This window comes from Mchenga conophoros, linkage group LG13 (assembly GCF_057382185.1).
Source record: "Mchenga conophoros isolate Kocher_MC1m ecotype Shallow Benthic linkage group LG13, M_conophoros_male_GT1.1, whole genome shotgun sequence".
Taxonomy (NCBI): Eukaryota; Metazoa; Chordata; class Actinopteri; order Cichliformes; family Cichlidae; genus Mchenga; species Mchenga conophoros.
Genome location: NC_140538.1, coordinates 29,164,610 through 29,191,755, shown reverse-complemented (window position 1 = coordinate 29,191,755; position 27,146 = coordinate 29,164,610). Strand labels below are relative to the sequence as shown.

General features: G+C 38.4%; 1 protein-coding gene across 5 annotated transcripts in view; it reads left to right on the top strand.

The window, feature by feature from the left end:
* The window catches only part of asrgl1 (asparaginase and isoaspartyl peptidase 1), a 35,115-nt gene extending 13,192 nt beyond the window's left edge, over nt 1-21,923 (top strand). The window contains exons 1-8 of one of the 5 annotated variants that reach the window (XM_085297647.1): nt 6,117-10,896; nt 13,287-13,348; nt 16,815-17,010; nt 17,466-17,608; nt 17,924-18,078; nt 18,625-18,746; nt 20,164-20,274; nt 21,004-21,923. In XM_085297647.1, the coding sequence (XP_085153773.1) occupies nt 10,833-10,896; nt 13,287-13,348; nt 16,815-17,010; nt 17,466-17,608; nt 17,924-18,078; nt 18,625-18,746; nt 20,164-20,274; nt 21,004-21,209 (1,059 nt within the window). In that variant the 5' untranslated portion in view covers nt 6,117-10,832 and the 3' untranslated portion in view covers nt 21,210-21,923. Of the gene's footprint in view, nt 1-6,116; nt 10,897-13,286; nt 13,349-16,786; nt 17,011-17,465; nt 17,609-17,923; nt 18,079-18,624; nt 18,747-20,163; nt 20,275-21,003 lie in introns of those variants that run through there. The other 4 variants (XM_085297645.1, XM_085297644.1, XM_085297643.1 and 1 more) reach the window with 4 other exon arrangements.
* Nucleotides 21,924-27,146: the final 5,223 nt, after the last annotated feature.

The window sequence follows — 27,146 nt, the reverse complement described above, 5'->3', positions numbered from 1 at the left end:
TTTCATCATGGTATGTTGTTTTCATGACATTTGTTGTTGTCTTTTTTTTTTTTTTTTTTTTTACTTTGAAAGTCAATAGAGGGAAGAAATTGTCTTAATGTCATCAGTGGTCAAGGTTATGTTTTGTTTTTAGGCACCCGGGTGTTTTGCCCCCATTGCTTTTGTTTTTGCTGAAGTTTCCCAGGAGGCGGTATATCATTTTGTTTCTCCTGGGTTTTTTTTTTTTTGGTTTTTTTTTTTGTGTTTGTCTGTTTGTCTTAGTTACTGTTAGTCCTTATTTGTTGGTTGTTGTTAAGAAACGGACAGAGAACTGACAGTATGATTATTCCAGTTGTATATTTGTTAATGTTTCTGTCCATCCAAAATATGAATAAAAAAAAAAAAGAGAAAAGATATTGATAAAATCCCTATAAAAGTCTCTGCTTTTCATCGTCAAGCTTTTTTTAGCATGGACTCTTATTTACAAGCATAACTTTAGTCCACACAGTTATTATATCTAGAATAACAAGGATATTTTATTTAAAAGAAAATCTCTCTTCTTAGATAGTTGGTTTAGGAATAACATTGTTTTAGTCAACCAATTATTTGATTCGAATGGTATGCTTTTCTCCTATGAAGAATTTTGTTTACATTTCAATTTAGCTATAAATCGTCATGATTATACAAAAGTATTTGGCTCAATACCATCAGGGGTTTGTATGCTGTTTAAGAATCAACCTAATATCACTTCATTCCACAGCCCGTTGGCATCTCCTATACAAACTTTTGTTGGCAAGATTTGCTTTTCTAAGCAATCTAAAAACAACAATAAATCTATCAGATCTTTATTTCAGAGAAGCATAACCACGGTACCATATGTAATTTTTTTCTGGAACCGGTTGTCAGATGGTATTATGTGGAACGAAGTTTGGCGACTCCCTAATCAGTTTTTAATTACCAATAAAATTAAAGATATTTCTTATAAATTAATACACAGAATTTATCCTTCTAAAGATTATCTTTAAAGCAAATTCAATTTAGACATTGATACAAGCTGTAGCTTTTGTAAAACTTCCAAGAAATCTACTATACATCTTTTTTGGCAGAGTTTATGTGTTTTTATCTCAGAAAATGTATTTAAAGGATTTGTACTGTTTTGGAAATATGTTTTATTTGGTCTACACAAAAACCAAAGACAATTCAACTTTGATAACAGATATCTGTCAGTCTGCCCCAGGGCAGCTGTAGCTTGCCTTCACCAGTGTATGAATGTGAGAGTGAATGAATAGTGGTATTGAGGAAGCGCTTTGAGGGGTCCCGAAAAGCGCTATGTAAATGCAATCCATTATTATTATTATTATATATGATTAACTTGTTAATTTAAATGGCTAAATTTCATATTCACAAGTCCAAATGTTTAGGAAGACATCCCTCTTTTTATGTATTCTCCTTTGAACTTGTACAGTATCTTAATTCAATTAAGAACTCCACTAACCCAAAAGCTATAAAAACTATTGGTGTTTGTGAGAAAATCAAAATCTTTCAATCACTTTATTCTTTGGCTTGATCAGTTACTTTCCTCCTAGCATATTTATATTGTACGTTCTGAATTTTGTTTTTTTATTTGGATTGACTATGGTATGTAATTTTATGGTACTGTTTAATTGTATTTTGTATTGTACTGAGGTTTAAATGAAGGTTTGAAGGCCCCCCCCCCCCCCCCCCCAAAAAAAAAAAAACCCAAACAAACAGCTGAAACGTGGGCTGTGTCCCAATTAAGAGACTGCACGCTTTTTTTTTTTTTTTAAACTTTATTTATCACATTTTAGACATACAGTCAAGTAAAACAGGGATCAAATAAAAGATGACATTGTGGTAGTACAATGAAGAACAGAAAGAGTGACAAGGACAGTGAGACAAAAGTGAGTACAAAAAATAAAATAAATTAAGGGGAACATAAATAAACAGAAGTTTGCAAGACCCAAAATCAAGTTAGCAGTTTCAATCGGTTATAGATGTTAACAGTCTTGAGAGCCTTAGTGTTTTTTGATGAGGAGATTGTCCTTATATATTGTGCAAGTTCCATTTTTAATATAGGAAGTTCAGGCTTTCTGCCGAGGACTTTGCTTTTGTGTATATGAAATTTTGCAAAAAATAAAACCAAATTTATAAAGAAGAAAGCATCATTGTCCTTGTCTTTAAAATTATAATAGCCAAAGATAACATCCTTATAGTATAGTTGAAGATTAGGGAGAACAAAGTCAGTAATAAACTTGTGGAAATCCTTCCAGAATTTACATGTAAATTTACATGACCAAAACAGATGAGAAACTGTTTCAGGTTGCTCTTGACAGAAGGTACAATTTACATTTATTTCAGCCATAGTGGAGCACTGTGGGAGCATCTGTGTAACATGGACAGACCAGATGGGATGGCATCGAACACTATTGAGAATTCTTTAGGCGTTATCGGTACATTGTATCTCCTGAGGAACTCAGAGTAATTATAAAAGAGTCCATCTTCTCTATATAACTGACTAACCAAGATTATTCCATTATTAAACCAGTTATTTAAAAAAAGAGTTTTATTTTTATAAATAATATTGCAGTTATTCCAAATAAAACAGTTTTGTGGAGAGAAATTGTGTTTGTAAATCAGCGCCCATGCCAAAAGAATTTGTTGATGAAAGTGAGAAAGTTTCAGTGGTATTTTTGGAATACTATAATTGCAGAGCAGTAGGAAGTTAAGGCCTCCTAAATTAGAGAACACATGATAAGAGACCGCACGCTTGAAGTATGCATTTTGAGTGTGATTACGTCACCGCCACGCGACGACGGCTGTCCCAATTTGAAGTTTACTTCAAATGCGTACTCCAAATGCACCGTCAATTTCCCCAAATATCAAACGTGGTCCGTGTCACTACCCGATCCGTACCGGAAACCCGATCGGTACCCCGCATGCGCGAAAGGTGTCTACTTCTGGTCGAAGCGTTTTACGATAGTTACGGGTCAGAGTATCTGTTAAGATGTTAAGAATAACAAGTATCTCTTAAAATGTTTCCGATAATGAAACATTTAATAGAATGTAGACAAAAACAAAAAAATAAAAAGATAGTGACAGATCGGGGCTCCCGATCCTTACTGCGCATGTGTAAAGTCGGACCGTACCGCGCATGTGCTAGGGTTTTCTTCTTCTTCTGTTCGTTTAATGGCAGTTTACTCCCCAGTGTACGAGGATACCGCCACCTGCTGACCGAGCGAATGAACCCTATTGTAAACTGAATTAGCGTCATTACAAACGTGTGTTAAATTTGATTTAGTGATAATCGAGTGTGTTTATGCTTGTCTGTGTGGAGAGGATTGTTGGAAAAGTGATGATAATGTCCGCTATCACTGTCAATTGCCAGTAAACACTTCATCTGGCTGCTGAATCTTCGCGTGACATATTATAAAGTCTGTATTATTAACTCTGTCATTAGGCACCATTCTTCTTATTTTACGGCGCTGTTGTTCAATCGGGGAACGCTCTCTGTTGAGGAGAAAAGCAAAAATTTGTTGCGGATACGGATTATCCATTGTTTAAATGTCTCGGTAGTCGAAAAGGAGGCAGAGCTGCTGAGAAATGCTAGGAGCTAACTGGGCGCTAACCGTATCATTCAAATATATGGAATGTCGCAATGTTGGCAAAGAGAGGAAGTGACGTAAGATTTGCGCATGCGGGGTACTGATCGGGTTTCCGGTACGGATCGGGTAGTGACATGTACAAATCGGGTCTACCTGATCCGTACCGCGCATGTGCAGGGGTTTTCTTCTTGTTCTGTTCGTTTAATGGCAGTTTACTCCCCAGTGTACGAGGATACTGCCACCTGCTGACCGAGCGAATGAACCCTATTGTAAACTGAATTAGCATCATAACAAACGTGTGTTAAATTTGATTTAGTGATAGTCGAGTGTGTTTATGTTTGTCTGTGTGGAGAAGATTGATTGGAATAGTGATGATGATGTCCGCTATCATTGTCAATTGTCAGTAAACACTTCATCTGGCTGATGAATCTACACGTGAGATATTACAAAGTCTGTATTATTAACTCTGTAATTAGGCGCCATTCTTCTTATTTTACGGCGCTGTTGTTCAATCGGGGAACGCTCTCTGTTGAGGAGAAAAGCATGAATTTGTTTGTATACGGATTATCCATTGTTTAAATGTCCCGGTAGTCGAAAAGGAGGCAGAGCTGCTGAGAAACGCTAGGAGCTAACTGGGCGCTAACCGTATCATTCAAATATATATATTTTTTTATTTGTATAAATTAACAATTACAGCGCATATCTTACAAATCAAAAAGATATGTACAAGTATAAATATAGGTGGTTAAGAACAAAGCAGCCATCGAACAAAGAACAAAAGAACAGTATAGGTCAGAAATAACATAAAGCAGCATACAAGTACATTAAATGACCTTCCATATAAAGTAAAAAACAAAGAAATCAAAAATACGCACACACAGTCTAGCTACATCAGTTGAAAAGCAGCATCAAAAATTCCAGTAAGGTGTGAGCTTTATTTAAGTTACACTTGTCTAATGAAGCCTTCAATAGAAGGACTTCATTTTTAAAGTCAGCAAAAATCGGAGTAATTTTCAAGAAGCGACATTTATGAATAAAAATATTTGCAACTATAAATAAGTTCTTAATCCCAAATTCTATTTTCTGTTTGCAGGCCAAATCGAATTACTTGAAAGGTTAGAGAAGGGCAGTCAATATTTTTAGAGGTTAACCAGTTCTGAAAATCATCCCAAAAAGATCTGGAACTTTCACATGAATAAAAAAGGTGCTCTGTAGTCTAAATATCAGTGTTGCAAAAAGTGCATGCGTTCGTATCTATATTGAATTTCTTGTGAAGATAGTCCTTGGACGGGTATATGGCATTTAAGATTTTAAAGTGATTTTCTTTTGCTTTTGGTGAAATTGGAAAAGAAAGATACTTAGTCAAAAACCTCGAATTATAATCTTTAAACAGATATTTTCTTTTTAATTGAGAAGGAAAAAGTTGTTTGGTTAGAATTGTCCTTAAAAATGTAATATTGCATGTCTTTCCTTTAAATTGACGATCATCAATAATTAAGGACGGTTCACGAATTATAGAGGAAGAATAGGTTAAACTGGCTTTAGCCATCTGAATCATTGCAGGGGGAATGGCTTTCACAACTTTAATGAATTTACTTTGAGTACATGATAAGCCATAATTATCTTAATATACATTGCCGTCATTGTCTAAAAGGTGTAAAACGGTCCAAATTCCATGATCCCTCCAATCCTTATAAAAGATGGATTTTCTTTTTTATCAATATACATCTGTTGTTCCAAATCGAATTTGTATGTGGAGAAAAATTATGCTTGTAAATCATTTTCCAGTACTGGAGAACCTGTTTATGAAAATTGGATAATTTAATTGGTAATTTGGAAATTTCTAAGTCACACTTTAAGAGAAATTCAATGCCACCAAGCGTCTCGAAAATTACTTTGGGGAAATAAAACCAAATACTGTTTGAGTTATTTATGAAAGACTGCAACCATTTGAGTTTGATGGAACCATCCACTGCTCAAAATCAATCGCATTCAAACCTCCTTCTTCAAATGATTTCACTTCATCGTTTTTCCTAATATAATGTTGCTTGTTTCTCCAAATGTAATTAAAGTGAATTTGATTTATATTATTGATTAGTCTATTGGAAACATATAAGCATTTGATGGAAAAATCAGTCGAGAGTAGAGCAGGGCGATATGGCCAAAAATATTTATCACGATATATATTTGAAAATTTGCGATAACGATATAACCGACGATATAATTGATGCGAGACAAAATACAACTCCACAATATTACTAGCGCAAAAAGACAACCTTCCATTTATTTTCACTTAAACAAGAAGCTGGTTTTTATGTACATTAAAGCTTTATAAAAATGTAACAGTGCAAATGCAAATTCCTTGCTGAAAGTTTAACCAAAAGGCATTTCCAGTAGAAATGGGCTGACATATCCTGAGCATAACCATGTATAATATCCACTGAAGTTAAAAAGAGGTGCTTTGCAACATTAAACTGCAGTGTGCAGTACGCATTTTTCGGACCATAAGGTGCACGGGATTATAAGGCACATTAAGCGAAACAAAGCAGTCAGATAAATCAAACTTTATTAAACTCATTCTTCTTGCTTCCTCCACTTCTGTACCATTGATTCATTAATGTTGAATTCTCTGGCAGCTGCTCTATTCCCATGTTGTTGCAGTATATTAATGACTAACCTCGTATTGTGGATGGATTATCTCAGTTGTTCTCCTGACTGAAGTTTGGTCCGTTTACAGTATCCTGCCATGCGATTGCATTTGTCTCTAACCATGAAGAACCTTCACGTTAACTTTTATAAGTGGAAAAGTGTTAGTGTTCGTCCTCCAGCTTCACTGTTTATGTTATGCTAACATAGCTGTGTCGCTAGCGATCACGTAGCACATCATTATATACCAGCTAGCCCAACTTCAGTAACCCTACAAACGTCACTGCTGTTTAGTTTCCTGTCTTCATTTATGTTGGAAGTGATAGCAGAGCTGTACGTTTGATTTTTTTCAGAAATCTCTCCGTCAGAACGTGCTATATCATGCTTAGGTAACTAGCGAAACGAGCGAGCTAACTTCCGCTAGCTTCCTGCTAACTTCTAACTCCGTTAAATGTAATAACTTTTGTTTTCATGGATGCCTGGAAGTTAAACTTTATAGTTACACCTGGTAAAGCAGCAATGCTGATCGTTTTATTAAAGATGAAAGAATTTAGACAGTTTTTAACTCTAAGTGATGCTGCAGTGTTGTTTGACCTGAAGAATACGGAGTTTAGGACCCAGATTACTCCCAGATTTAAGAGCATCTTAGTCCGACAAATATGACAATAACGACGGACGCTTGCATGTTCTGCAAAAAATGTGCTTTGTTGTGTATCTGACGGACAAACACCAAACCAGTTCCACATCACTGAAGTTGCACCATTTTTACAAACCAATTCTGGTTCATCTGTTTCACTCAACAATCGGCCATGTGCGTATGAAAACAAAGGCACTGCGCATGCGCGTTTTACTCCCATTCTATCGCGATATTTCATTTTCCTATCGTTGCCTAACATTATACCGGTATTACCGTGAACGGTATAATATGGCCCAGCCCTAGTCGAGAGATACCTTCTGTTTTAGTAAGCAAGACGCATCCAAAGATGGAGAGGTCTCTTTGTAACCAGCTGATTTGGATCTTTTTAGATTTCTGGGTAATATGCTCAAAATTTAGATTTTCTCTATTATTTGTATTCTTTGAGATTATAATACTCAAATATTTAATTTCAGTTTTTATAGCTATGTTAAGAGAGATATTGGGTTTACAATCATGAATAGTTAATAATTCGCATTTTCTAATATTCAGGTACAAACCAGAGGCCTTTGAAAATAGTGAAATTTCATTTAGTGTAAGAGGAACCTGTGACATGTTCTTTAAAAACAGTGTAGTATCATCTGCTAATTGACTTATGATCAATGGGGCTCCCATCAAATTCAGTGGTTGAATATTTGGATTGTGTTTCATGAAAATAGCTAAAAGTTCCGTTACAATAATGAAAAGTAACGGAGAAGCTGGACACCCCTGACGGATTCCTCGACTGATGTTAAATCGTTTAGACGTTCCAAAAGGTAAAGAAATAGAACTATTGATGTCAGAGTATAATAAAGAAATTAAATCTATGAATTTTTTTTACCAAAATACTGTAAAGCTTTTAAAATGAAAGGATGTTCGACCGTATCAAATGCTTTATAAAAGTCTACAAAAAGAATCACACCATCATCTTTAATTAAGTGATTATAATCCAGTAGATCTAAAACCAATCTAATATTATTGTGGATAGAACGATTTTTAAGGAACCCAGATTGTGTTTCACTAATAATCTGATCTAAGCTGTCCTTTAATCCGTTTGCAATAACATGAGCAAGAATTTTATAATCTGTATTCAATAGAGTAATTTGTCGTAGATTATCGATTAGTCTTTTATCTTTACCAGGTTTGGGAATAAGGGAGATAAGACCCTGTTTCATTGCCGTTGCTAATGTTTCATTACTAATGATTTCCTTAATAGTTTTGAAGAAAAATTCTTTTATTTCTTTCCAGAAGAATTTATAAAAGATGGCAGTCAAGCCATCCCGACCAGGAGCTTTGTCCATTTTCAGTTTGTTTAAGGCTTGATCTAAGTCATCCAGTGATATATCAGAATCACAAATTTCTCTGAATACAGAATCGATTTTTGGAATATAAGGTTCAATCTGATCAAAAACGACAAAAGGGATTTCTTATCAGCCTCCGATATAAACTGTCTATTACAATAGCTATTTATATTGTAAAGTAATTTACTTTCAGATTCCTTTTGTTGTCTACTTTTCATTTTACTAAACGTAATTGAAAATTCTCTAACTTTAAATTAAAAAAATTCCCATCCGTGTGTGTAAGTACCAATTGTTCCATCATTGCAAATTTCATGGAGGAGGTCTTTAACCATCTTAACATACTCATCATCAATTAACAGATCTGCATTGAATTTCCAGTAATCTTTTTTAAATTGTTTTATTTTCAGGGTTAAGTTTAAGAGTAATAATACTGTGATCTGTCAATGGGGCTGCTGAGATGGAAACATGTGAAACATATCTATATAGTAAAGTCGAGCCCAACCACAGATCTAATCTGGACATATTATCTCCCACCATCAACATCTCCCACCCCATGCAGCAGACTGTGACAGCACTGAGCAGCTCCTTCAGTGGGAGACTGCGGCACCCACGGTGTGGGACGGAGAGATTTCGCAGGTCTTTCCTCCCCACTGCTGTCAGACTCCATAATAAAGACTTTAACTGATCAAGCACACACATCCATACATATGCAATAATACTAAGTGCAATAATCCTTTCTGTCATCGTTGTATTTTTACTCAGTTGTATATAGTATTTGTATTTGTATTCTATTTTTATCTTATTGTATATTTATTTTATTTTATTCTACTGTATATAGTATTTTATTCTATTCTGTACAGTTGTGTACTGTATTTATTCTTATTGTATTCTAATTTTTGCCTCATAACTTTTGCACTGTCCACTTCCTGCTGTGACAAAACAAATTTCCCACGTGTGGGACTAATAAAGGTTATCTTATCTTATCTTATCTTATCTTATCTTATTACCATTTGGTTTAATCCAAGAGAATTGAGTAACTCCAGGCTTTTTCTCTCTCCGTATATCACTTAAATTGTTTGAATCAATGAACTTTGTTAGAATTGGATTCCACTGATTAATACTGTATCTAGGAGGATTTCTATCCTGCCATTCATTTGGAACAAGATTAAAGTCACCGCCTAGTAATACATGGTCTGTGTGGTATAAAAGTTTATACTCGGAAAGGACATCTGTTATTTTTTCCAGCATGAGCTTATTTAGAGTTACAGAGGAGTACCCATAAACATTTACTAGAATCACAAATGAACCATCAATATTCAATACAACTGCCAGCCAGTGTCCTGAATTATCAGCCTGAAAAGTCACAACCTTCCCTGGACATCGGTAGAAACAGAGAGCTACTCCAGCAGAGTGGTTGGATCCGTGGCTGAAGAGGATTTTTTCACCCCACTGATTTGACCAGAAGGTGGCATCAGCGTCACTTGAATGAGTTTCTTGTAGTAAGGCGCAATTCGCTTTTAGCCCTTTGATAAACAAAAACATTGCTTTTCTTTTAACGTTATCCCTGAGACCTCTAACACTCAACGACACAAAGGATAAAAATGTGCGTAGGACAAAAAAAAACCAGAGTTCAAAATATTAAGAATATCAAACTTGAATATATACAAAAAAGAAAAATTTAGTTTACTTTCCTGTTTAGGGAAAGGTGAAAGAACAGCGGTGCCGGCACCTCCTATCCCATTCAAAACTGTCAAACGTCCCTCTTTATGTAGAGTTCAGAGAATAAGTAAAAATGCATTTTTACTTATTCTCTGAACTCTACATAAACTCAGTCAGACTCATAAACTCAGTCTGCTTCTTGCTATCTAAAATATAACCAGACACTGGCGTAAATTCTCGACCGTCTCATACTTCTGTTTAATCAGTTTTCTGTTTGACGTTTATTCAGCTGTGTGAAAATCCCGGAGGAACCCACCCGGGGGATTAATAAAGTTTTATCTAATCTAATCTAATCTAATAACTTTAATCTCAGCCAAACCGATTTACTCATGAACAAATAAAACACTGAAAAAATCCCAACAATAACATTTTTAGGTTGTCTAAGTGACTTATATATTACGTTTAACCTGAGTAGCGAAACTCCGCGTGATCTGAAAATGTTGTGCCGTTTTCGGTGGCTTCAGTGACCCTCGAGCTCCCGGCTTGCTATCGAGCTGGTGGGTAGCTGATGCTCCGAAAACGTCGAAGCACTTTTGCAAATATGCGATATCTTGATAAACCTAGCAGATATTTGATGTTTACACAGCTAGTTTCTCGCCTGAAAATATGTTAAAAGTTTATTTTGTGACCTAGAAAGATTAGTAAGAGTAATTTTAAAACTTAGTAGCGGCCGCCATTATTGGAAACTGGAGTTTGGCTATGAATTCTGGGATATGGTAAGACACGAAGGACACACCCGACCCATCCTTCAAATTCGGGGAAAAGGAGTCATTTGTCGGCTGCATTCGGAGGAGTCTACGAATTTGGACAGCCTTCGGCGCGTCGCTGTGACATAATCGGTCTACAAATGCGGCCTCAGGAGGATGCAACCCATGACTTTGGACACGACCAATGTCCGGTGCACGCTTCGTGGTCCCATATATCCCACAATCCATAGCGCAGCGGTGGGTGTGGATAATTAGGGAACTGTGCTGTCCCCTCTTCTCTTCACCCTGTACACCTCTGACTTCTGCTACAACTCTGAATTATGCCATATTCAGAAGTTTGCAGATGACACGGCCATCATGGGGTGTATCTGGGATGATCAGGAAGAGGAGTACAGAAGTCTGGTGAGGAACTTTGTCGCATGGAGTCACACAAACCACCTGCAACTCAACACCTCAAAGACTAAGGAACTGGTTGTGGACTTCGGGAGGTCCAGAGAAGGTCCACTGCCAGTTCAGATAGAGGGGGAGGAGGTGGAGGTGGTCAACAAGTACAAGTACCTCGGGCTGTGGGTGGACAATAAACTGGACTGGTCATGCAACACAGAGCACCTGTATAAAAAAGCCCAAAGCCGACTGTACTTCCTCAGGAGGCTGAGGTCTTTTAACATCTGCAGGAAGCTCCTGAGGATGTTTTACCAGTCAGTGGTTGCTGGAGTACTTTTCTATGCTGTGGTGTGCTGGGGGAGCAGCACAGCAAAGAGGGACTCATCCAGGCTGGAGAAACTGATCAGGAGGGCTAGCTCTGTGGTCGGCATGAAGCTGGACACTCTGGTGACAGTGGCAGAGAAAAGGACATTAAAGAAACTGATGGACATTATGGACAATGCTGGGCATCCTCTGCACACGGCCATAAACAATCAGAAGAGTCTGTTCAGTGACAGGTTGCTTCTCCCCAAGACAAGAACTAACAGACTTAAAAACTCCTTTGTCCCACACGCCATCAAACTGTTTAACTCCTCTCTGGAGGGGAGAGGGAGGGGAAACAGGAGGGGAGAGGGAGGGGGGAACAACTAAGCTGCAGTGCCTCTGCACCTCACTGTACAATACCTTGTGCAATACTTTTTGTAAATAGTCAACAGTGCAATAGACTCAATACTTGAAATGTGCAATTCACTTGTATTTTTATTTTTTATTCCTATTTATTCTATTTATCCCCTTTGTATATTTTATTTATATTTGTCTCTGTATTTATATGTGTGTGTGTGTGTGTGTGTGTATGTGTGTGTGTATGTATGTGTGTGTGTATGTGTGTGTGTGTGTGTGTGTGTGTGTATATGTATATATGTATATGTATGCATGTGTATATATATATACATATGTATGTATACATATGTATGTATACATATGTATGTATACATATGTATGTATACATATGTATGTATACATATGTATGTATACGTATGTATGTATACGTATGTATGTATACGTATGTATGTATACGTATGTATGTATACGTATGTATGTATACATATGTATGTATGTATACATATGTATGTATGTATGTATGTATGTATGTATGTATACATATGTATGTATGTATGTATGTATACATATGTATGTATGTATGTATGTATGTATACATATGTATGTATGTATACATATGTATGTATGTATGTATACATATGTATGTATGTATGTATACATATGTATGTATGTATGTATACATATGTATGTATGTATGTATACATATGTATGTATGTATGTATACATATGTATGTATGTATGTATGTATGCATATGTGTATGTATGCATGTATGCATATGTGTATGTATGCATGTATGCATATGTGTATGTATGCATGTATGCATATGTGTATGTATGCATGTATGCATATGTGTATGTATGCATGTATGCATATGTGTATGTATGCATGTATGCATATGTGTATATATACATATGTATATGCATATGTATGTATGTATACACACATGTATGTATATATACACATATGTATGTATATATGTATACATATGTATGTATGTATGTATGTATGTATGTATGTATGTATGTATGTATACATACATACATATGTATATACACATGTATATACACATGTATACATATGTATATGCATATGTATGTATATATGTATACATATGTGTATATATACATATATACATATGTATATGCATATGTATGTATATATGTATACGTGTGTATATACGTATGTATGTATGTATACGTGTGTATATACGTATGTATGTATGTATACGTGTGTATATACGTATGTATGTATGTATACGTGTGTATATACGTATGTATGTATACGTGTGTATATACGTATGTATGTATACGTGTGTATATACGTATGTATGTATACGTGTGTATATACGTATGTATGTATACGTGTGTATATGTATACGTATATATGTATACGTGTGTATATGTATACATGTATACGTGTATATGTATACTTGTATATGTATATATGTATATATATGTATATGTATATATATGTATATATATAAAACAGTTCTGTAACTAACTTCGGTCGTTGCTGTGCTTTTTTTGGAAGTCGAATTTCCCAGAGGAACCCACCCGAGGGATTAATAAAGTTCTATCTTATCTTATCTTATCTTAATTTTGCTGCAAAATACGGCAGAAGGCAGAAGGGAGCGGCCGAAGATTGAACTGTCAAAAGTAAGTACTGAATATGATGTCACTTATGTGCGAATCTTTAATAATGAAGAACATTAAAACATTACTGTTGGCCACATGTCGGCAAAGTTATGTGACATTAGCAGTGTTGGGAAGGTTACTTTTAAAATGTATTCCACTAAAGATTACAGAATACATGCCCCAAAATGTATTCAGTTACGTTACTCAATGAGAGTAACGTATTCTGAATACTTTGGATTACTTAATATATTATCATGCTTTTTACAACTGCATGAATGTACTGTTGCTGTGTGATTCATTACTATTACTGAAGGTCCTCGGCTCCGAACCGTAGTAAAGGGACCTCTGGCTAATACGTCGGTTCCGTGTCGGGCTCATAGCCAAAAAATAGAGACAGAGAGAGGTGTTGAAAGGCTGCTCCAACGGAACTTATTGTTTCGGAGGAAAACATGAACACAGTGTACAGTCGAGTCTTAATAGCTTACTTACAACTGGGCTCGTCAGGCACTCTTCTTGGCTGTAGTGGTTATTATTGTTTCTGCTCGGTGACAGCTCGTACTTTTCCACTCACATTTTCCTCCCTCCTCACGCTCACGGACACATAACAGGTATGGCAGTCCATTCTCCCTGCAGCACGGACTACACTGCCATAAGGCTACATTCTTTAGGCTTATTAGCTTAGCACAACAACAACAACAACAAAAAAGCGCTCTCTCACCCAGGAAACACACAGTCGCAGAGAGAGCGCGTCACCATGGCAACCGTAACGCTGCCGCCTGGAACAACAGAACATAGCTGTCAAACAAAACCCAAACAGTCCTGACCCGCCACAATATGAAACAGGAAAATACCGCCGTGTAATCCATTTATTTCAACAAAGTAACTGTATTCTGAATACCACCTTTTTAAACGGTAACTGTAACGGAATACAGTTACTCATATTTTGTATTTTAAATACGTAACGGCGGTACATGTATTCCGTTACTCCCCAACACTGGACATTAGTGATGTTTGTACTACGTCAGCGTTAACTTGGTTTTAAAGCCTCTACTCTGCCCAGTTTGACCCATTTAGCAGAAGTCAGCCTGTTTAAGGCTCTGATATCTATTCTGTATGACCTAAAGCAGTTATGACATGGTCTGATTTTCTCACCCAATAAAGGAATATTTAATACATCAGTCTACTCTTCATTCTATCAGAAACAGTTATCACAGCTCGTACATTTTGTTTTTACACATATATGTAAGCATTGAGCCAAATGTAGTAATGCCAACATATTAAAAGAACAATATTTGTCTCATATATAATACATCTATATACACACTGTCAAAGATACTTGTCTTTGAGTGAAGATTTAAGGTGATAGGAAATATAAATAAATGCAACTTGAATCTTTGACCTAGAGTTCAAGCTCACTGCTGTAATATATATCATAATAATCTGACAATATATATAATATTGTCCATATTATACAGTATTTACATTACCACAGTGAGATGATTTTAGTCTCATGAACAACATTAGCTAATTGTTATTTACTAACTAATCTTGAAATGACTGTTCAGTGCAGAAATGAAGCCCAACAATCATGTTTTACAGTCCCGTGGTCTCAGCCTCAGATACTCAACTAATCACAGTGATGTCATGACAAAAATGAATGACCAACAAAACATTTTTTTCTCCTTCATTTCTGTCAAACAATGCTGTATGTAACATTTCTCGCGGTTAGTATCATGGTTGCTAGGCAACCTGAACAGCATGACGAAGGCTAGACCGTCTCATTTCACAAGCCTCTCACTTCCGCATTTCTCGTACTTATAGTACGCACCGTACGTAGTAAACATAGTGCGCGTACTTCAAGCGTGCCGACCCTGAATTGGGACACAGCCGTGGTTTGCGACACATGTGGCAAAAAAGTGCTCCAAGAGTGAGGTGTTGTGGCCATACTAGGGTGACATTCAAAAGACCTGTTTGGGGGGGGGGGGGGTCAAAATTCAGAGGCTGCTTCCACCTGAGGACCCGGCCTTTGCGGTCTAAAGAAAGCCGGGTAGTGCATCACAGGCTCCCTCGGTGGAGTGAAACTCTGTCGTCTGCTCCTTGCTATCTAAAATATAACCGGGTGCTGGCGTAAACTCTTCTGTTTAATCATTTTCTGTTTGATGTTTATTCAGCTGTGTGAAAACCCCGGAGGAACCCTCCTGAGGGATTAATAAAGTTAAATTTAATCTAATCTAATAACTTTAATCTCAGCCAAACCGATTTAATCACAAACAAATAAAACACTGAAAAAGCCAAACAATAACATTTTTAAGTTATCAAAGTGACTTATATATCCTGTTTAACCCGAGTAGCAAAAGACCGCGGGGGTTTGAAAATGATGTGTCGGTCGGCTCAGATATTTGACGTTTACACATTCTCACCTGAAAATATGTTAAAAGTTTTTTTTGCGACCCAGAAAGAGAAATAAGAGTAATATTAAAACTAAGTCGCTGCCGTCATTGCTGGAAACTGGAATTGGTTGGGCCGCACTATGAATTCTGCGATATGGTTTTTCAATTTTGTTGTCCGGGTGGAAAATCTGGAGAAATTCGGGAGAATCGTGCCCCACGCACAGGGGCTGCACTGTGTGGGGCTAACTTGAGCTAACTTGCTAACGGAGAGTTGCCGTGTTAATGCGGTTATGGCGCACACACACACACACACACAATTTAGTTGACTCTGCAATGAAAGCTGAGTTTGACAGGCTTAAAATCCTATTTTTGCACCAAAATGGGGGATTCCCATAGAACTGGCATATGCTGGCATAAAAAACAAAACAAAACAAGAAGACAACCTCGCTGTTAAAGAGAAGCTCTTGACCAAAACATGCAAATGATTTACCAGTTGGAGATAATGTTTCTGAATTTCTGGAAATTTTTTTGTTTTGTTTATTTCTTTGTTTGTTTCTTAACAGAAGTCCAGCATATTTGTGCTTTTTTATCATCTGTTAAGCAGTGCTGAAGTCTTATTTTTTGTAAAAAAGACAGGTTGGCCTTTTTATACTGTTATGGCCTCTGGCCTCAGGTGGCCCCGCCTTCCTCTATGGAAATCAAAGTGCTCCAGGACTCACGGGGGATTGGCTGGCCCGGACCTATACTCGCCCCAACTTCATGCAGATCAGAGCGTGTCAGACCACTCACACCATTGGCTGCTGCAGGAGCCTTGAGTACGACAGACCAATGACACAGCTGCCTGCAATTACCTGAGAATATAAAAGGCTGTGGATTCTTCATTCGTGGAGGGACTTGTTGATTCGAACAGACTGTGTAGACTGTCCCTCTCATTTATGTTACATCCGCTGTCGCCTAGCAGAGCCGGGTCGTAACAATACCTGTTGCTTAACATAACCCGTGTGTGTGTTTGTGTGTTTGTGTACGTGTGTGCGTTAAAAATATCTGTTTATGCTGAAAAATTCACCAGATATTATTTGAGTGACACTTCTTGCCAGATGACTGACCTCTTGCCAGTGGTGGTGGTGCATGGAGGGGCAGGGTTTGTCCCAAAGGAGCGGATGGAACTGTCCATTTCAGGGGTTTGTGCAGCAGTGCGGACAGGGTACGCTATCCTCAAGGGAGGGGGCAGCAGCATGGATGCTGTGGTGGAGGCTGTGAGCCAGATGGAGAATAACCCTGCCTTCAATGCAGGTAATGGAGAAACTCAGAATTTTATTAAATATTTTCACTTACTATATATATATATATATATATATATATATGACACTATGAACAGAGAGAAATTAATATATTACCTTTTTTGTTTTTTTGGACACTGAGATGGTGTAAGAAAATTTTAAATATTGGGTTGCACAAGGAATCAAATTCAATTGGTTAAAAAAAACACTGCACAAAAAAATATGACCAATATACCACACAAATTTTTCTTATTTGATTTTATATATTTCACTGATGTTGTGGTATCTCTTTTGTGAAAGTAAAGCAGTCAATAAGAATTTGTTGGGATGAGAAGAAACAAACAGTTTAGCTGTTGAGTAAACCTGCTGCGTGTAGCTCTGATCACCTAAGAGACACCAACAGGCCATATGTCACTGCAGGACACTAAAGATTCTTGGAGCTGCATCATTTCTCAATTCATATTTTAGGCTGTGGGTCAGTGCTGAACATCAAAGGAGAGGTGGAGATGGATGCTATCGTGATGGATGGCAAAACACTGGCAAGCGGAGCAGTGTCCGCAGTACGCAACATAGCTAACCCCATCCAGCTAGCAAGACTTGTTATGGACAAGGTATGCATGTTTCTCCTGACTGAACTGCAGGAACTGTGTGGAATCATGCATGTGTGGAGACCGCTGTGGATTTTTATCTGAAAATACATAATGGACACCTACAGGACCTTTCTCCCTTCATCAGCACCTTTATCTATCAATGTAGCTAAAGGTGCTGATTACAGCCTGTTTACAGCTGTAGCTATGATTCCTTCTTCTGATAAGAACAAAATTCTATATGCTTGAACTGAAACCGTTAGTATAGTCTGGACGAAGCACAGTATTTCAAATGTGCTCTGTAACTTTTTACAGTGTGAACTTTGATCTTTGCTTCAGACCAGTCACGCGTATCTGACAGCCGAAGGTGCTAATCAGTTTGCTCGATCCATGGGGATCGAGGAGGTCCCCCAGGAGTCCCTCATCACTGAGTATTCCCGCATGCGCTGGAGGAAGAACCTTGCACCTGATGCCAACCCTGTGGAGTGCCAAATGTGAGACACAACAGTTTTAAGCTTGCTAGCATTATTTATTTTCATTTTTTAAAGTAATATGAAATGAAATGACCCCTTTTAGTATGTAACCGATCAATAGACATCTCTGCCGTGCACGCACTGATCCATAAGCTCACTGTGTTGCATAATGTGGACTCTGACTTCCTTCACTCACGTCTCTTAGTGTAGATAAAGGGAGGAAGCGAGTCTTTGCAGGACTTACACAAACCCAGAAAGATGTTATCTCACTTTGAATTTAAAAAAAAGACTGAAAAGGAATATTTGGCAACTAATTGGGTAAATTAACAGCGGGTCAGCAAAATGATTGGGTATTTAAAAAACAAACATCTTAGAGAAGCAGAGCTTTTCCAGTCCTTTTTACCAGTCTGTAGAAAACTGCATAGACGTTGGTGTTGAGCAGTTAAACAAGAGTACCTAATGAAGTGGCCGCTGAGTGTATTTGACACACGGAGAGGAAAAAGCAAAACAGAACAAAATAGAACTAGAGCTCTCAGATATGTTCTGCTGCTCTGCTCTCTTTTGTAGGGGGAAGGCAGGCACAGTTGGTGCAGTAGCAGTTGACTCAGAGGGCAACTTAGCCTGTGCAACTTCCACTGGTGGGATGCTGAACAAGATGGAAGGTCGGGTGGGTGACACCCCCATCATAGGTCAGTTCACACATGCCTGGTAATTATTTACATGCAGTTGTAATCGTTTTTGTGTCTTCGCTGAGCTTTTAACCTTTAGCCAGTCTTAAATGAATAGTTATTTAGTGAACAATGGGAGTATGGTTAATATTTGATTCAATTCTAGGTTACCTAAGAATGTTTTGTTAAACAGCAGCAGGAAAAAAACTTCTGACCTAAATTGTATTTAAACATAGGTGTATGCTGTGATATCAGTGGCTAAATCCTAGTCTAGTTTGGTAAACGGCAGCAACTTGCTTTTGGTAGTTGCGTCAATCCCATCTAATCTGTCACTATCGATAAATGAGTGACAGGAGTATTTTTTTGAAACAAATGCTTGAATTAAAAAAAAAAAAAAAGACTGTCTGCAAAACTTGGGCAAAATGTCCAAAACTAATGCAGAACATTAATTAAAGAGACAAATGTGCAGAATCAAAGTTTTAAAGCAGTGGGCTGCTTTGCAAAAGGAACTGGAACTTATTTCAATCAATGGATTACAACAACCAAAAGTCTGAATCACAACAGTGTTGCTGCCTGCTGTGGTTCAGTTCAAGCAAATTTAAGGGAAAGCCTTAGTCTTCCATCTAGTGAAATAAATGTGTAACTGCATCCATGTGCAGGTGAGACTTCAAAAAATGTTTTTAATAACAACATTTTCAACATTTCATAGCAGAGCCTCTTTATTGACAGTATTAAATGTCCAAATGCTGTTTCAAGAACATACAAGGTGGCATGTAGATAGACTGTATATAAAAGACAGATGTATTCAGTCTGACACCCATGTGTCACCCAAGTGGCTTGCTCAATGTATTTAGTGTTTCAACTGCGACAATGTTGCACAAACGGCCATAATATTTGCCAAAATATTACATTCAAATGTTCCAAAAGGCACCAAAACTGCAAACTCAGTGGGGAGATCAGACTCAAATGAATGTAAGTAAGGTTGTGCCATATACTGTATGTTACATCTGCAATAGTGTTGATACAAGCAATGCCATCTGCACCTTCTCTAGCTGCTTCACACAACGTTCATATCCCCCGCCTCTCACTAGCAGCAGAACACACCTCCCTGGTCCTTATAAGGCATTTTGGGAGGTCAGTAAAGCTCCTGTTTCACAACATCAAAATATTAAACAGTCATCATAAATTTTATGATGCTCGGCTGGTGCACATAATAACATTAGCCGTTCAATTATTAGAATTGTGACTACACAACAGCAGCATTAGCCATCTGTCAGTTTTATCATTAAAGACACGGCTAAAATCTGTTCTCCCAGGGCTGCCTCTGGGTGTTGCTAGTGTTTTCATAAAGCTTCCAAACCTGCTTATAGCTGCAGGAAGATCCAGAGAACAGCTCAGTAAGCTGTGCAGGATGGCTGAAATATTTTGTCTTTGTCAGGGTCTGGAGGGTATGCTGACAACCAGTCAGGAGCAGTGTCCACCACAGGCCACGGTGAGACCATCATGAAGATTACACTGGCCAGACTCATCCTGTTCCACATGGAGCAAGGTAACACACACACACACACACACACACACACACACACACACACACACACACACACACACACACTTGTTTTCATATCTTAGTAAATACATCTCATTGACATAATGCTTTCCCCAGCGCTTACCCTGACCCTAACCATCAAAAATGAATGCCTAACCATAACCTAGTTGTAACCCAGACACTAAAACCACACTTTGAGCTTAAAAAATGCCTTCAGACTTGTGGGGATGGGCATCTTGTCCCCGTGAGTGACTGTTGGTCCCTAAAAGTATAGTAGCATGCCAATTTTCTGTCCTCACAAAGATGTCTAAACATGTACACACACACACAAATCTGAGCCACTGTGGCTGAGGGGGTTGAGAACCAGCTGCGAAGTTGGTAACACTTTGCCACACACAGCTTCAACTCTCATATTTGATTTATTTACATCCAGAAAAAAACTAAAACTCCTCAGAGGAGCCGCGACTAAGCCTTTTTACCCATGGGACTTGCATGCACTGTTTCTGGGGTCCTGGAAGCTATTTGGACCTAGGTTTTTGTTTGTTTTTCCTTGATTTGTCCTTCACTGTAGCAGTATACCAATTATCCCAGTAAAGCTCTTCTTGTTTTCTTCCTGTAACCAAGTTTTGACTTTAGCACAAATGCTAACTGTAACAATGAGCCTCTCTCCAGACTGTTCAATTAAAACAAAAAGAGTTAAAGTGCTGTTTCTTGTGTCTCCTCTTTTGTCAGGTCGGTCGGTAGAAGATGCCAGTGACTTGGGCCTGGCCTGCATGCAGTCCAGACTTGGGGGGCTAGGCGGGGTAGTGACAGTGGATCCTCAGGGCCACTGGGCTGCCCGCTTCAGCAGCAACTACATGTCGTGGGCTGCAGCCCAGAGGGATATTGTGCACTATGGCCAGTACTCTGGAGAACACTTCACCCAAAGCATCAACTGATGGATGTTGTTGTTCTTTTTTTTTAACTATCATTTTTAAGAGAGAATTTGATACTACTTGGACAACAAAAGAAATTCAGTACAAGTTTATCTGGGTGCTAAGATAGATGGTCATTGTGCATTTGATTAAAACACAAAGTTATAACACAAAATGTTTTTATCCGCAAAGGCTTACAGAGCCTATGAATTCTAGGCTGGAACTAATTTCAGATTACACTCTTAAAACTGATCTTTAATGCAGTCTTAACATTGCCTTAGTGCTTGTATGTTAGCAATCACCAATCACATCAGGCCTAGCAAGGGCTTTATTTAGGATAAATGGTATTAAGCAATAAGTTCAAAATCACCAGTAAATCATGTGTAGATGATTGTTTTTGGCAGCATTGTACCAGAGACCAAGTCCAGACCGTAACCGTGAATACCCATGAACGTTTTTTTATTGTATGTTCATTAAGTTCAGGTTTCGAGTGAGTCTGTGCAGGAAGCAAAGTGGACACGAGTCCTGTAGGTCCTGTACAGGACTTAAGAACTCCAAGCCATTCATTTGATCTCATTTCTTAAGAATAAAATTACAGAGTTGTTTAAATTTCTTGATTGAAAAAAAGAGTTTTCGTGAGATTTCTTTAAATGAATGTTTGAATGGCAATCACAGCAAAATAAATCGGAAACTGAAAATGTGGTGTGGGGACTTTAAATAAACTGAATTGAAATATTTGTGAATGTGATCTTCAGATGTTTTATTTTTACCGTTTTTGTGTTAATGTGATGTCAGTGTAAATTACTGAACCTCTTCAGCTTCCACTAATCTGCTCTTTGATGACGTTGTGCAATCAAGTATTGTGAAAATTTTATAGAGAACTGCTGCCTTGCTGCTTTATGTGTGTTAAATGTGCTGGCGGATGAACTGACCCAGTGTCTGTGAAGAGCTGCTGATCACATAATGATTGTTAATACTGATTGTAATGGCTATCTTTGCTTCTTCTTGGAGTTCTCTATTTCTCTTATATCTAAAATAAGAGTCTGGATGGACAAGAGGCTGTTTTACGTGTCGGTTTGTGCAACAACGACGGTAAAACCATCGTGTCGCTCCGCCATTCGCTTGTTTTATTTCTCACAAACTTTTCACAAAAAAAGCATCATATCCTTTTCAGGCTTTTCAAAATAAAACATGTAATAACTATAAATGGCGCTAACATTCCGGCCCCTAATTCTTACTGCTAAGGCATAACAATTACATATTAACACAATAAAGCGTCATTTAATATTAACACTCATAATCTAACTGGCTTAACCAAACATTATATGAAACATAAGTCACATGTGTTGAACATAAATCTGTTACACATGAGGCTGAGATTCAAACTGTTGCCTCCATTTCAAGCAATTAACATAACTTGTCGATAGGCCCCTCCAAAACGCTAGTTTTGGTTTTGACAAACACGTCTGACAAGTCCATGTGAGTCTGGAACTGATCTCTCAACCTTTCCCATTAACCAGGAACCTCTTGGTGCACTGTCATCAACTATAAGAACAACATCTCCTGGTCTCAGATTTCTCCTAGTCACTAACCACTTCTGTCTTTCTTGTAGAAGCGGCAAATACTCTTTATTCCAATGCTTCCAAAAAATGTCTGACAGGTACTGCACCTGTCTCCACCTTTTCTTTTTTGCATACAAGTCCTCTCTTTGAAACAATCCAGGTGGCAGTACTGGCTGCCCTTTAAGAAGAAGTAGATGATTGGGTGTAAGTGCGTCTAAATCATTGGGGTCATTAGCCGCTCTTGTTATTGGCCTGCCGTTGACAAATGCTTCAATTTCACATAGCAATGTCCGCAAACATACATCATCCAGAGGTTGCTGCTTTAGGATCTGGTTAAGAATTCTCCTAACTGAGCGAATTTGCCTCTCCCAGATTCCTCCAAAAATGTGGCCCTGCTGGGGGGTTAAATATCCAGGTGATGCCCTTTTCCATGAGCATTTCTGAGATTTTTGAATGATTCCATCCCTTGATTGCTTCACGCATTTCCTTTTCTGCACCCACAAGGTTAGTGCCATTGTCTGATCTCATGACAGACACTTGACCTCGTCTTGCAATAAACCTCCTGAATGCATTTATGCAAGAATCAGTCTCAAGTGAGTGGGCAACTTCTATGTGTATTGCTCTAACAGCAAGACATGTAAACAATACACCATATTGCTTAACTCTGCTGCGCCCATGCTTGACCTCAAAAGGTCCAAAATAGTCTATGCCCACTTTGCGAATGGAGGTTTGTCAGGAATCAGGCGATCTTGTGGCAAGTTTGCCATTCTTTGTTCACCAGGTTTCGCAGATGTCCTTCTACATGTTACACACTTTGACAGGATCTTTCTTATTGCTGAATCTTCCTGTGGAATCCAGAATCTCAGCCTGAATAATGTGTAATTCCTTCCTCCATGACCTGTTTCTTTGTGAATGTGTCTCAGAATCAAAGTAGAAACATGATGACCTTTAGGGAGAATCACTGGATGCTTACAGTTTTTTCTGATTGCTTAAGCACATTTTTTGTAACTATTGGCTATTTTTGCAAAACTCTACACACAAATAAGAAAACCTGTCACCCAATCAGCAAAACATTGTAGTTCTCTTGTAAAAGAGAATAACCCTTGCTTAACTCTCCACACCTTTGTAAAAATGGTATTTTCGTATCCAACAGTTAACACAAGCCATCATATTAATAAGCACACAATGCACCAACTGCACACTGATGGTATGAATACAAAACACATCTGGCTTTTGCTTCCTCTGTGCACAAGGTAGGCTATGTCAGTTTGAGCTCATACTTCTGTCATAGATCCATAAGCATAGAGGGATCCAAACTTCAAGTACTGGTGTTTATTCAAACACATCAAAACAAACACAAGTGTTTATTTTCAAGTATAGGATTATTTGCAGTCGCCATAATGACTATATGGGTTACTTGGTCTGCAGTGAACATGCTTCCTCTGCCCCCAGCATCTGGTCATCTAGCAATTCTGTAAAGTAACAATTTCAGTATTTTTACATCAATGGTATTGGTGTGTTTCTCATTGGCATATGGCAGTGCTACAAATCTTTGTGCGAAGTGACTGTACTAACCGATTCTCATTTCAAGATGTCCTTATGGTGCTTGCTACAGTGTAGCGGCTCGAGTTAGGCTGGACCCGTTGGCCAGCTACCCTCAGGGTCATTCCACGGTTGATTACATGGTCCACTATTGTAGCTCTGATGTCATCAGCAATTCTATTTCTTACTCTTCCTACCCTTCCTCTCCCCCCTCCTCATCTTCCTCTCCCCCCTCCTCGTCTTCCTCTTGCTCCTCCTTGTCCTTGTCGTCCTCTTCATCCTACTTCTTCACCTCCACATCCTCTTCCTCGGCCTCCTCTACTTCTCACTCTTTCTGCTCCCTCCATTGTACTCCGCACACACAGCTTACCTGTATTATAGTGCTTAGGCTGACTGCAAAGTGAACTAATTATCTAAAAAAGTTTTCACATGTGACAGTGTGCCAGACAGTTGGCAAATTAGTGTTAATGATAGCCATACATGTGTATACTTTTGCTAGGAGTGTGTTGGAAATTTGGTAATTGAGTGTTGTGCAGTGAATTGTGCCTACAGTTTTGCAAAGTGTGTGTTACAAAATTGCAAACTGAGTGCAAAGCAGTTTTTGTGCTTTTAGTTTTGCAAACTCAGTGAGTGGTTTTGCTATAAGTCTGAATAGTTTTAGAGATTGTGCTACAGGAATCACAGTTAGTGTTTAGGCATTCAGAAAAAACTGTAACATTGGCTGGTAGTGCAGACTCATGCAACCTACCGCCAACCCTTAAAACTCCATCCTGGACAAAAGGATCCAGCTTCGCAATGTGACTGCTCCTTTTAAGCTTGTCACCTTTTTGAAGACTTGCAATTTTTTCTGTGAAGCTTTGATTTTGACAAAACTTAACAATCTCAGTTTCTCCCTTTGCAACATCTGCAGTAGTAAGTGAAGATCCCTTAATACATGTTTTGAACTGCTGCATTTGACCTGCAACCTTTTCAGATTTCCTTTTGCTGCTTTCACAGCCACTTGCTTGTGACATGAGAAGCTTCCGATGCAACTTAACCTGCAAAGCAGCTGCTTGAACATAAGTATCCAGGAAACTGCCTTTTTTAGACGGTACCAGTCTGAATAGTGAGAGATCAGTTTGTTTACTGGATTTTCATGTAATTTTGTAACATCCACACTCATCACCTCTTTGACGTTCAACATCATTTTTTGGTGTTTCTTTAATGTCCGGTGGAATTGGCCAGTTTTTCTTATCTTTTGTCAATTCTCTGTCTGTGTTCATTCCACTTGAAGCGTGGTCAGCAGGGTTTAATTCAGAGTTCACATATATCCACTGACTTGGTTTTGTGTTGTCTCTAATAAGTGACACTCTATTTGCTACAAATGTCTTAAATCTGATGTTCTCGCTGGAAATGTACTTTAAAACAGTCAGACCAAAACACAGATTCTTCTTGTGGCATTTGCAGCTCCTTTCTCGTGAGCTTGTCCATTTTTACAGCAACTGCAGCTGCTGTCAACTCCAGACGTGGAATTGTCATCTGCTTCAGAGGGGACACTCTGGACTTGCCAAAAATGAATGAGCAGTGAGTTTCTCTTTTCTGGTTTGTGATACGGAGGTAAGTAACGTCTCCACAACCTCTCTCACTGCCATCAGCGAAGTGGTGCAATTGTGTAGATATGACCACTCCAAATCCAGCAGGTTTCAAACACCTGTTGACGGTAAAGCCATGAAGTTTTGAAAGCTCTGAATGCCAAACTTGTGACCTTTGAGCCAGTTCAGCTGGGATTTCCTCATCCCATGAGATCTTCCTGCCACATAGCTCTCGCAGGATGATTTTTGCTGTCAGAATGACAGGAGACAAAAAGCCCAATGGGTCATATATTGCACTTACAAATGACAGGATGCCTCGCCTAGTCTTTGGCACAGGTTTTTCAGTTATCCTGATCTTGAATACATCTGTCTCTGTGCACCAGTTCACTCCTAAGACTCTTTCATCTGGTAGTGCATCATGTCTCAAATCCAAATCTTTAATCTCTTTTGCTCTTTCCTTTTCAGGAATGGAAGCAAGGACAACTCTGCTGTTGCTCATCCACTTTGTTAAGTGAAATCCTCCACTCTCACACAATGCAGTCAGGTCCCTGACCATAGTACATGCCTCTGTTTCATCTGAAACTGACAGAAGACAATCATCTACATAAAAATTGTTCAGAACAGCGTTAACTGCTGCTAGTGGCATTTTTTCTTTAGCATCTTCTGCTGCTTTGTTTAGTGCATAGTTTGCACAGCTTGGGGAGGATGTTGCCCCAAACAAGTGCACCATCATTTAGTATTCTTGCAGAGGTTCATTCAAGTTCCCATTTGGCCACCAGAGAAAACGCAAAAGATCCCTGTCCTCTGGAGGTACTCGCACCTGGTGACACCTCTATGTCTGACATCAAGGCAATGTGATCCCACCTAAACCTTGTTAGTACTCCAATCAGTGTGTTCGTTAGGTCTGGCCCTTGTCAGAGTTCTTCGTTCAGTGATTTCCCTTGAAAGGATGCTGCACAGTCAAAAACTACACAAGAGTTTTCTTTTCTGGGGGTGGTACACCCCATGGTGTGGTATGTACCAAACTCTCTCATTTTCAGGGGTATTGTGTTTGGTACCTGAACTGCATAGCCTTTATTCAGCAAGTCAGACATGAAGCTCTGATACTCCTTGTGAAACTCTGTGTTTCTAATTAATTTTCTTTTCAGATTCTCTGCCCTCTGCATTACTGCACTGCGGTAGTTTGGCATTTTGACAGCTTTGTTTCTCAAAGGAAGACCTATGCTATAATGACCATTAATCCTTTCAACTGTGCCATTGACAGAATCCATAAACATGATGTCTTC